Source organism: Micromys minutus (assembly GCF_963924665.1).
Source record: "Micromys minutus genome assembly, chromosome: 22".
Taxonomy (NCBI): Eukaryota; Metazoa; Chordata; class Mammalia; order Rodentia; family Muridae; genus Micromys; species Micromys minutus.
In genome coordinates this window covers 2,431,252-2,443,799 of record NC_137957.1, presented here as the reverse complement: position 1 = coordinate 2,443,799, position 12,548 = coordinate 2,431,252, and the positions used below count along the sequence as shown (strand labels likewise).

Here is a 12,548-nt window from a genome sequence, read left to right as displayed (position 1 = left end):
ACCCCATTTTTTAATGAGAGTGTTTGACTCTCTGGTGTATAACTTCTTGAGTTCTTTCTTTACATTCAATATTAGGCCTCTATCAGATGTGGGATTGGTAAAGATCTTTTCCCAATATGTTGGCTGCCATTTTGTTTCCTTGACAGTGTCCTTAGCCTTACAGAAACTTTGCAACCTCATTAACTCTCATTACTTGATCTTTGACCTTAGAGCACAAGACATGGGTGTTCTGTTCAGGAAATTTTCCCCTGTGCCGATGTGCTCTATAGTTTTCCTTATTTTCAATTCTAATAGTTTCAGTGTACATGGTTTAATAGTTCAGTGTACATGTTTCAGTGTACATGGTAGTTCTCTGATCCACTTACACTTGAGCTTTGTACAAGGAGATAAGAAAGGGTCTATTTTCATTCTTCTGCATGCTGAGTGCCAGTTAAACCAGCACCATTTGTTGAATAGGCTGTCCTTTTTCCACTGAATGTTTACGGTTCCTTTGTCAAAAATCAAGGGACCATATGCAGGAGGATTCATTTCTGGGTCTTCTATTCTGCTCAGTTGAGCTACATGCCTATCTCTGTACCAGTACCATGCAGTTTTTAACACAATTGCCTTGTAATATAGCTTAAGGTCAGGGATAGTGATTCCCACAGATGGTTTCTTGCTGTTGAGGATAGATTTAGATATTCTAGGTTTTTTTGTTATTCCAGATGACTTTGCACATTTCTCTTTTCAACTCTATGAAGAATTGTGTCAGAATTTCGATAGGGATTGCATTAAATCTGTAGATTGCTTTTAATAAAATGGCTATTTTTGCAATGTTGATCCTTCCAATCCATGTGCATGGAAGATTTTGTCATCTGAAATCTTTCTCAATTTCCTTCTTCATGGCATTGAAGTTCTTGTCATACAGGTCCTTCACTTGTTTAGTAGAGTCACACCAAGGTATTTCATATTATGTGTGACTATTGTGAAGTGTATCTTTTCCTTAATTTCTTTCTCTGCATATTTGTCCTTTGAGTAGAGGAAGGCTACTGCTTTGTTTGCATTAATTTTATATCCAGCCACTTTGCAGAACTTGTTTATCAGCTATAAAAGTTCTCTGGTGGAATTTTTGGGGTCACTTACCTATACTATCATGTCATTTGCAAATAGTGATATTTTTAATTTTCCTTTCTAATTTGTATTTCTTTGGTTTCCTTTTGCTGTCTAATTGCTCTGGCCAGGACTTGCAGTACTATGTTAAATAGGTAGGGGAGAGTAGTCAGCCTTGTCGAGTTCCTGATTTTAGTGGGATTGCTTCAAGTTTCTCACTGTTAAGTTTGATGTTGGGTAATGGTTTGCTGTATATTGCTTTTATTATGTTTAGGTATGGGACTTGGAATTCTGTTTTTTCCAAGTTTTTTAACATGAAGGGATGTTGAATTTTGTCAAATGTTTTCTCACCTTCTAGTGAGATGACCACATGTTTTTTTTTCTTTAAGTTTGTTTATATGGTGGATTATTTTTATAGATTTCTATATATTAAACCATGCCTACATCCCAGGGATGAATACTACTTGATCATGGTGAATGATTATTTTGATGTGTTCTTGGATAAGGGTGCATAGATTTTGTTTAGTATTTTTGCATCAATATTCTTAAGGAAGATTGGTCTGAAGTTCTCTTTCCTTGTAGGGTCTTTCTGTAGTTTAGGAAAGAGGGTTATTGTGGCCTCAAAAAAATGAGTTAAATAGTGTTTCATCTGACTCTATTTTGTGGAATAGTTTGGAGAGTATTGGTATTAGTTCATTATAATGTCTAATAGAGTTCTGCACTGAACCCATATGGTCCTGGACTTTTCTTGGTTGGGAGGCTTTTGACGACTGCTTCTATTTCTTTAGGTGTTATGGGATTATTTAAATGGTTTATCTGGTCCTGGTTTAACTTTAGTATCTGTTATCTGTCTAGGAATTCATACATTTCCTCGAGATTTTCCAGCTTTGTTGAGTATAGGCTTTTGTAGTAGGATCTGATGATTTCTTGAATTTCCTCAGTTTCAGGTATTGTCTCCACTTTCATTTCTGATTTTGTTAATTTGGATACTCTCTCTTTGCCCTCAAGCTAGTCTGGCTATAGTTTTATCAATCTTGTTAATTTTCTCAAAGAACCAGCGCCTAGTTTTGTTGATTCTTTGAATGTTCTTTTTGTTCCTATTTGGTCAATTTCTGCTCTGATTTTGATTATTTCTTGCAGTCTACTCCTCTTGGGTTTATCTCCTTTCTTTTGTTCTAGAGCTTTCAATTGTGCTGTCAAGTTGCTAGTGTATGATCTCTCCGGTTTCTTTTTGGAGGCACTCAGAGCTATGAGTTTTTCTCTCAGTACTGCTTTCATTGCATCCCATAGGTTTGGGTATGTTGTGTTTTCATTTTCCTTAACTTTTAGAAAATCCTTAATTTCTTTCTTTATTTCTTCTTTGACCATGCTATCGTGTAGTAGAGCATTGTTCAGTTTCCATGTATATATGGGCTTTTCTTGTCTTTGTTGTTGTTAAAGACCAGTCTTAGTCCATGGGGATCTGATAGGATGCATGGGAGTATTTCAATATTCATATATCTTTTGAGGCTTGTTTTGTGACTGACTATATGGTCAATTTTATAGAAGGCACCATGAGGTGCTGAGAATTCTTTTGTTTTCTGTGTGTTCTTGTGTTTTAGGGTGAAATGTTCTGTAAATGTCTATTAATTCCAATTGGTTTTAACCTCTGCTAGTTTCACTGTGTCCTTGTTCAATTTCTGCTTCCATGACCTGTACATTGATGAGAGTGGGGTGTTGCATTCTCCCACTATTATTGTGTGTAGTGCAATATATGTTTTGAGCTTTAGTAGGGTTTCCTTTATGAATATGGGTGCTCTTGTATTTGGAGCATATATGTTAAGGATTGAGAGTTCCTCCTGATAATTTTCCCTGTAATGAGTTGAAAGTGTCCGTCCTTATCTTTTTTGATAATTTTTGGTTGAAAATCTACTTTATTCGATATTAGAATGGCCACTCCAGCTTATTTCTTGGGGCCATTTTCTTGGAAGGTTTTTTTCAGCCTTTGACTCTGATATAATATCTGTTTTGTCTCTGAGATGAGTTTCCTGTATGCAGCAGAATGCTGAATTCTGTTTATTTATCCAGTCTGATAGTCTATTTCTCTTTATTGGGGGAATTGAGTTCATTTATGATAACAGTTATTAAGGAATATTGATTGCTGTTTCCTGCTATTTTTGATTTCACAGGTAAAATTATGTCTGTGTTTCTCTTCTTTTAGTTTTCTTGCTTAGTTATTTTCTTGCTTTTTCTAGGATGTAGTTTCCCTACTTGTATTGGTTTTTCCATCAATTGTTCTTCATCAGGCTGGATTTGTGTTCAGATATTTTATAAATTTATTTTTGTCCTGGAATATCTTGGTCTCTACATCTATGGTGATTGAGAGTTTTGCTGGATATAGTAACCTGGGTTGACATTTGTGTTCTCTTAGTGTCTGTATGATGTCTGTCCAGTATCTTCTAACTTTCATAGACTCTGTTGAGAAGTTGGGTGTAATTCTGATTGGTCTGCCTTTATATGTTACATGGTTTTTATTCCTTACTGCTTTTAGTATTCTTTCTTTGTTTTGAACACCTGTTGTTTTGATTCTTATTGTTGTCAGGAAGAGTTTCTTTTCTGGTTCAATCTGTTTGGGGTTCTGTAGGTTTCTTATGTGCTCATAATCATCTCATTCTTGAGGGTAGGGAAGTATTCTTCTATGATTTGTTTGAAGATGTTTACTGTGCCTCTTAGTTGATATTCTTCTCCCTCTTCTATTCCTATTATCCTTAGGTTTTGTCTTCTCATTGTGTCCTGGATCTCCTGGACATTTTTGGTTAAGAGCTTTTTGTTATTTGCATCTTCTCTGGCTGTTTTGTCTATGTTTACAATGTTGTCTTCTGCCCCGGAGATTCTCTCTTCCAATCTCTTGTAGTCTTTTGATTATGCTTGCATCTGTGACTCCTGATTTCTTTTTTAGGTTTTCCATCTCAAGGGTTGTCTCTTTTTGTGTTTTCTTTATTCTTCCTATTTCTGTTTTTAATTCCTTCATCTGTTTGTTTGTGCTTTTCTGTAGTTCTTTGAGTGATTTTCATGTTTTCTCTTTTAAAACTTCTATTTGTTTATGTGTGTCCTCCTGTTCTTGTTTAAGGGGGTTTATTCATGATCTTCACAAAGATCTCCATTGTCATTGTGAGGTATGATTTCAAGCCTGAGTTTTCTTTTTCTGGAGTGTTTGGCAATCCACTGCTTGCTGTAGTGGGAGAGTTGGGTTCTGATGTCTTGATTTCCATTGCTTAAGTTCTTTTGTTTTCCTCTTGCCATCTTATTATCTGTGATTATACATGGTCTGTTGTCAGTGACTGTCACCTGTGTCTCCTGTGGATCTGAGGGCCCATGAGCTCAGGAAGAAAATTGCTTCTGAGTGTTCGGTTTTTAGTGGGCAAGCAGTGAGTTCTGGTGGCAGTAACTCAGCTCTGTCTTTGTGGGCTCCAGTGTGGGATCTCTTGTAAGGCTGTTCTGGGAGCTCAGCCCTCTGCCCACAAGTTGAGTACTACTAGCAGGGACCTGGCTCTTTCTCTAGGCCAAAACGGACCCTTTTTCAGATAGCACAGTACTTTCTGCTCTCTGAGAACTCCCGGTGTGCTCTCCCTGGGCCTATGTGCCAGGCTCCCCTCTGGTCCAGGTGTAAGGGGTCCTGTAGAGTTGAACTTCTAGCCCTGCCTTTCCTGGGCAGGCCCCAGTTCCCACTGACAAGGGCCTGTGCCTTATTGTGGACCTGTGTGTTTAGTCTGCGAGCACAGGCTTTCAGGGAAAATCCCGAGTCCCTCTGCCAGAAGCCCGGCCCTTACTGTGGGCCGGAGGGGAACCTTTTCAGCGAGCTCTGCCTAGCTTAGCTCTCTCTGTGCTTTGGTTTCTCACAGTGCAATCTCACCAGGCTGGTGTCCCCGGATCTCTGCTGTTCCAGGTGGCAAAGGGCCTCTGCATTTGGTCCGTGCACACAGGCTTTCCAGCCAGATCCTGATTCCCTCTGCCAGAGGTCCAGCCCTACTGTGTGCTGGAAGGGCACCTTTTCCGAGAGCTCTTCACGGGCCTCTCTGTGCTTTGGTTACTCACAGGGCAATCTCACCAGGCCTGTGTCCCTGGATCTCTGCTGTTCCATCTGGCAAAGGACCTGTTAATAATATGGCATTTAATTAGGCAAATAAAGTGCATTTTATGAGAAAGCATTTTATGTCCCCAACAAAAAAGAATTTAAAAAATAAACACTATTGAAGGCTTTCTTTTGAACATCAGATGTTGAAAGTATAATTGTTTGCCTCTATTTATGTGTAGTTTTTTTACTTCCCAAGTATAAGTTATATTCTCTACAAGAAGTCGTTATTTTAAAAATGGAGAGATACCACAATGTATAAAGTACTTGCAAAATAAGTGAGGAACATGAGTTCAGATTCACAGAGCCCACATCACACTGGGAATGACAGTGCCCAGTTACAATAGAAGTATTTCTTTAAGGACATGGGAAGATGATACAGGAAAATTCCCAGAAGTGTTCCCTGCATGTGTAGGAGTTTCAACATAGACACATAATCTGAAGAAGGTTCAGATTAAAGTAAGTCTAAGAATTTATCATGCACATTTCATGCATAAGGGTTGACATGTATTCTCCAAAGACATGCATATCTAAACACAGCACAGACAAGAATCTTCACTTACAGCATACAAAAGTGCAATGTTTGCTACAAATGCAAATGCATAAAAGGTAACTGGTTTCCCAGATACATTGAATTCAATAAGTGAAATCTTTTATAATAATGTATCTCAAGAATAATATTTAATGGAAAAACAATTGTTTTTCATTGTTTTAGTAATTGGAAGAGCAGAAGAGAGGACATTTTGTGATAAATGCCCACCTCATTCATGAGTAGATTTGGTTTGTACAGCTGAAGATGGGAAAAAATTAAGCTCCCTTAGGTCTATAGTTAATACGTATGCCACTTCAGTCATTACACACCATTTTATATAAACCACTCATTGATTAAAGTAAATGTGTATTTCATAAAAATACAAGCTTTCAAACTGTAGAAACCATTGAACTGAATTTTTAGGCTTGATAGTTATAAGTTCCTGAATGCTTTAATACTTCTATGCAGGATGCGTGTACAAAACTACCAGCTTGTTTTGGCCCTGTTATTTGCCATTGAGGAGATCAACAAAAACTCTTATATTTTACCAAACACCTCTCTGGGATTTGAAGTATATAATCTCCCACATTTTGAAAGGAATGTTCTGAGAAGTGTATTTTATTGGCTCACAGGTTTGAGCATCTTCATGCCTAATTATGGGTGTAGAAACGAGAGCAAAACAGCTGCTGTACTTACTGGAATATTATGGAAAACATCTAAACTTATTGGGACAGTGCTGGATCTTTACAAATTTCCTCAGGTGAGTGATGTGATCCATGTGGCTTTTCTCACATTTAGCTGTGTGCAAAACATAAGGGGGATTTTATTTACTTAACTATCAAAGAACAACTATAGAGATAAAGGCATATCCATATATTTTACTTTCAAATACAGAAAAGAGGAAGAAGAGTGTATAGAGTAGTTTCAAACCTTGAGATACTTCAGTAATATTTGGGAAGCTCTCAGGAAGTGAGATGTGAATGTAGGAAGTACTGAGCACTTTACCTCTATTACTTCCATCTGTCCTTTAAGACTAGCACTGTATTTATTGCAATATTTCTCCTGTTTTAAATACTATATTCCTTTTAGCTTACTTTTGGGCCTTTTTATCATCTTCTAAACGACCGTATCCAGTTTCCATCTCTGTACCAGGTGGCCCCTAAAGACTCATCTCTGATATATGGCATTGCCTCTTTGCTGCTTCATTTCAACTGGACCTGGGTGGGACTCTTCATCACAGATGACCACAGAGGTTCTCAGTTTCTATCAGACTTGAGAAAGGAACTGGACAAAAATAAAATCTGCATAGCTTTTGTAGAAACAGTGTCAGTCATGGGGGAATCACTTTTTCTCTACTTCTTTGATAAGGCACATATTCTGGAATCATCAGCAACTGTAGTTGTTATTTATGGAGACATTGCCTTTGTATTGACTAGAATAATAATGATATGGGGCAAATATAAGACATGGAAAGTTTGGGTCACATACTCAAAATGGGGTGACCAAAATTTTTATGATTATAACATGATAGATTCATTCCATGGGAGTCTGACTTTTTCACATCATCATAATGAGATTTTTGGTTTCACAAATTTTGTGCGAGAAGCCACTCCTAACAAGTACCCTGAAGACTTTTATCTTCATTTCTTGTGGAACTGGTTTTTCAATTGCTCATTTTTGGATTTTAGCTGTAAAATCATTGAAAACTGTCTACCCAATGCCTCTTTGGAATTGTTGCCAGGAAATATTTTTGGAATGGTCATGACTGAAGAGAGTTATAATGTGTACAATGCCGTGTATGCAGTGGCCCAAACTCTTCAAGAGATGATTCTCAATAAAGTTCCAGTTGAAGCACAAGCAAACAAAGATAGGACTATGTTATTCCCCTGGCAGGTATATTTTTTCATTGAATTGTAACCTCAGAAATGACACCAGCTGCTGTTAATGGCCTAGATCTAGCTACTATAGATTGTACTTTTTATCTCAAAAAGCTTATGATGTACTATATATTTAAGCCTATATATATATATATATATATATATATATATATATATATATATATATATATATATATATGAATGCATGCCAATTTATATGCAAAGGATGAGTGGACATTTGGATGTTTTCATTTAAAATAATAATTCTGATATTGGTTGTAACAGCAGCAATATTTACCTTGGTAATATTTTAGCATGAAAACCCAGATTCTCCACTCCATTTCTCACAAATAAAATGCTAAAACTACATGCCAAATATCCCTGTACAATACTAGAATTTTGGTGGTCCCAAAACAACTCCTGAATATTCACCAAAATTAAGTAATCGTGTGCTCCACCCTGAGCCTCTGAAGAATAAAGAAAATAGAAGGAGGTAACTAGCTTTTTTAGAAGTTGAGATGTGTGTGTTGTGTATCCCTCAATCACGTGATAAGACGTGGGTGAGTAAAGTTTTTTGAAACAGGCATTTTAGAAACTAAATAGCAGTTATTTCCTCCTGAACCTTCCTTTTTTAGCACCATCCATGTTTGATTTAAAACAGTATTAACATCATAAATTACATTCAGTAAATTACTTCATATCTGTAGTTTTGTTAGAGCTCTATGGCTCTAACTTTATTAAAGGGTTTCACATATCTTTTAGCTTCATCCTTTTCTAAAGTACATTCAAGTGAAAAATTCAGATGGTGAACATATGTTTCTGGATTGGAAAAGGAAGACAGATTCGGAATATGACATTAACAACTTTTGGAATTTCCCAAAACGTCTTTCACTATTTGTGAAAGTGGGAACATTTTCTCCAAGTGCTCCCAAGGGGCAACAATTATTGATATCAGAAGATCTGATTCAGTGGCCCATAGGCTTTACAGAGGTGGGTGTTTTTATTATTTTAAAAATTGTAATACATGGAGATAATAAAACTATGTTTCCAGATAGAACAACAATTGGGTGCTTATTTGGGTCCCATCAATATACCCATAACAATCATTATAAGGAATTACTGATTGCTTACCCTTGTAGATTTGTTTCCCAATATTTTCTATTCTATATTTTTAACTTAGTGGCAGGATATAAAATAGTAATTTTTCATAATATTGTCACACAGCATATGGCAGGATGTTTATTTTGACCTTCAGTGTTTTACCTATTTTTTTCAACTTGACATAAAGTAGACTTACTGAAGAAGATGAATCTCCATTGGAAAACAATTTACAAAGTATTTGACTAAAGGCAAATCTGTCTGGTAGTATCCTAATAAAATACATCCATGGAGGGGCTCATGAATATGAGAGAATTAGGAGTTGTTTCTTAGTTTTTAAGAAACTAAATGAGAAAGCCAAGATTAGTAAGCCAGTAAAAAGAAAACCTACATGGTTTCCAATTCAATACTTTTCTCAAGTTTTCTACTTTAAAATCCTGTCCTTATTTTCACTGATGATAAATGGTGAGCTAGATGCATAAGATAAAATACCTCTTTCTGTGGATACCTTGCTATTGGCATGTTGTTTTAACATAAAGGAAATACTATGTAGAACAACAGGCTTAGACAGCTGCAGTCACTCTTTATGAGGCCTTTTGCTTTTACACTTATGGCAGACAAAACAGCAAAGTGAAGTGATATAGTATCTATTTTTCCCTACCTGTCTTGCTAGAATAATATAGTTGACAAAATTAAGGCATGTGGAGATGGATTTTGTTTTAATATAACAGTGTGCAGTGTGGTGCCAATTATATCACAGAAACATGACAGCACCCCTGGGAAACTAGGAAGATTTCATCCAAAATCAGAAAATTCAAGTGTAATGGCTGCTACTAACCCAAATTCCATTTCATTCAATTGCCAAACATAATAGCAGCAATTTTGAGTTTGTCATCAAAATGTATCTAATGGGATGTAAGTAACACATCTCAACATGCCCAAATATTTCTTTTATGGTCACTGTGGTATTTGAATATGCTTGGCCCAGGGAGTGCACTATTAGTAGATATGGCATTGTTGGAGTAAATGTACCCTTTTTAGAATTATGTCGTTGTGGGTATGGGTACCTCATCATAGGTACTTAAGAATCAGTCTTCTACTCGTGGCTTTCAGATAAATATGAAGAACTATCAGCTCCTCTAGTACCATGCCTGTCTGGATTCAGCCATGTTTCTACCTTGGTAACAATGGACTGAAACTTTGAACATGTAGGCCAGCCAAAATTAAATTTTATTCTTATAAGAGTTATTTTGTTTATGATCACTATTAACAGTAGTAAATCCCAAACTAAGACAATGACATTGATTCATATCAAGCTTATACTACAGATCACAGACACAATGGCAGATAAGTCTCTCTTCAGCAGCCAGGAAACTCAAGGACAGAACCAGTCAGAAGTCCCAACATGCCCTCCTTAAACACTTACCCAGTGACCCAACTTTCCCTTCCCTCATCCTACCTTCAAATTTTTCTACACATCTTAAAGATTTTAAAGTCTTGGGGACTATTTTGAGAAAGAATTAATTTTGTAGGTCATGCCACATGGAAATCACTTGGAATAACACAGAAAATATCTGGATTTTAAAACATAAAATTTAATTTATAAATGTGTTATATTGTGAAACACACCATTTACTTTGGCTTTGATGAAGAGGCAGTTTGTATTGTGTTAATGTTTTTCAGATGCCTCAGTCTGTATGTAGCGAGAACTGCAGTCCTGGATCCAGGAGAGTAATTCTGGAGGGCAAGGCTGCCTGTTGTTTTGACTGTGTACTTTGCCCAGAAAATGAGATTTCCAATAAGACAGGTGAATTAAAAATTTCATTTTTAAATCTGAAGAGTCTAATCTGAAGGGAAAAAAAAATGTATGTGAAACACATGGCCATTTCTTTATTTCAGTTTAGTGATTAAATCTTTCTGTTTTTCATTTTTGTTGATTATTTTATTTATTTAAATTTCAAATGCCATCCTCCTTCCCAGTTCCCCCACACACAAGCCCCCTATCCCCTCCTACCTCCCTCTGCCTAAATTTTACCTTTATTTTCTCTTAAAATAACACACACAACTGTTTCAATTTTTTGATCCATATTGGGCTTGTTGCATTTCAAACCCACTTTCACAGAGGAGAAATGAAAAAAAAATGATTTTAGCATGGGATTTAATTGACAATATTTCAATTTTTATTTCTTCATAATCTTGAACCAATATTTCAATCACAGTTATCTTGCATGCAAATACTGCGTGTTTTCAGCCTTGCTATATAATTCCCTCACATATGTGATTCACTGAGATAGTCAGGAAAGCCCCCCACTCAGCTTTTTTGTTTTGTTTATTTTTTGTTGTATGGCATAAGCAAACTTCTTTTTTTTTTCCTCTCTTACAACTTTATTTTTTTAAAAAGAAGGGGTACATATACAGATTTTAAAGGATTTTGGCATAACAGTATATGAATACTTTTTGTCAGTACTCAATTCTTTTAGAGGTTTGATAGCAAGCATTGAAATCCCACTAGTTACCATAATCATGAAGTACATGTAGGACAGAACGTAACATGGAAACAGTCAGTTTAGTCAGAGTATAGATTAAGCATAATGATCTTTGAATACCCAAAATTGCACAAGGCTACATTCTTGGCTCTTGGATTATTAATGATTTAAGATCCAGGTGTACTACACTCTGAGAGGGTGCTATACATTTATTTTTTCCTAAGAAGGATTGAGGATAAGCAAAATTCTATATGATCTTTCTTTCAAGGTTTACCTGCAAGTTAATCTCCACCACAGTGTTCACAGAAATAAGTTGCTTAAGATATTGTGATCTTTTCTCCTGTCTCTGCTCCTCTACTTATCCCATTATTTCCTTCCATGAGTGTTTTATTCTCCCTTCTAAGAGGCATCCACCTTCTTGCCTTCCTTCTCTTTGAGCTTCATAAGTTCTTGGAATTGTTCCTTAGGTATTCTGAGCTTTGAGGGGCTAGGATCCACTTATCAGTGAGTACATACAGTGCTCTTTTGTGACTGTGTTACCTCACTCAGAAAAGATCATCCAAAAAAAGCTTCACCTGGGAATCTATCCCATATGCAGCCACTAAACACAGGCACTATTGCTGATGCCAAGTCGTGCTTCCTGGCAGGAATATGATATGGATGCCCTCTCAGAGGCTCTGCCAGAGCCATACTGATACAGAGGAGGATGTTTCCAGCTAACCATCAGACTGAACATGGGGACCCCAATGAAGGAGCTAGAGAAAGGACTGAAGGAGCTCAAAGGGTCTGAAACCCCATGGGAAGAACAAAATTATCAACTAACCAAATCCACCACAGTTCCCAGGGATTAGAACACCAAGCAATGAGTTGTTCTGGAAAGACCCATGGCTCCAGGTACATATGAAACAGAGGATATTATTCTCTGGCATCAATGGGAGGAGAGGCCTTTGGTCAAGCAAAAGGTCATTGTTCCAGTGTAGGGGAATGCTGAGGTAGAAGAGGGAAGTTGGGAGAGGGAGCACCTTCATGGAGGCAATGGGAGGAGGGAGGGGATTGGTGGAAAGAGGATAACACCTGAATGTAAATGCAGAGTATTCACTTTAAAAAAGAAAGAAAGATATGTGAACAGTCTGTAATACAGAGAAAGTTATAAACTTATGGGATATAAATCTTCTAGCTAATTATTTGTCTTATGTTCTCAATTTTTCTCTCACTGCTGTTAACCTGAATACTTTACAAATACTATAAACAGCTTAACTTTTTCTAGCCTCGTGTTATTTAAGAAAATAAAAACATAATAAAAGCACTCCACCTTTAAATAATATTTACATTATTAAAATTATATAAGCTTGTTT

General features: G+C 36.6%; 1 protein-coding gene across 1 annotated transcript in view; it reads left to right on the top strand.

Annotated features, from left to right (window-relative positions):
- Window positions 1-12,548, top strand: part of LOC308435253 (vomeronasal type-2 receptor 116-like) — a gene marked incomplete at both ends in the record, with an annotated part of 44,297 nt that overhangs the window by 15,722 nt on the left and 16,027 nt on the right. The window contains 4 exons of the mRNA XM_080935933.1: window positions 6,201-6,492; window positions 6,822-7,625; window positions 8,372-8,599; window positions 10,391-10,514. Coding sequence (XP_080792059.1) covers window positions 6,201-6,492; window positions 6,822-7,625; window positions 8,372-8,599; window positions 10,391-10,514 — 1,448 coding nt within the window. The remainder of the gene's footprint in view (window positions 1-6,200; window positions 6,493-6,821; window positions 7,626-8,371; window positions 8,600-10,390; window positions 10,515-12,548) is intronic.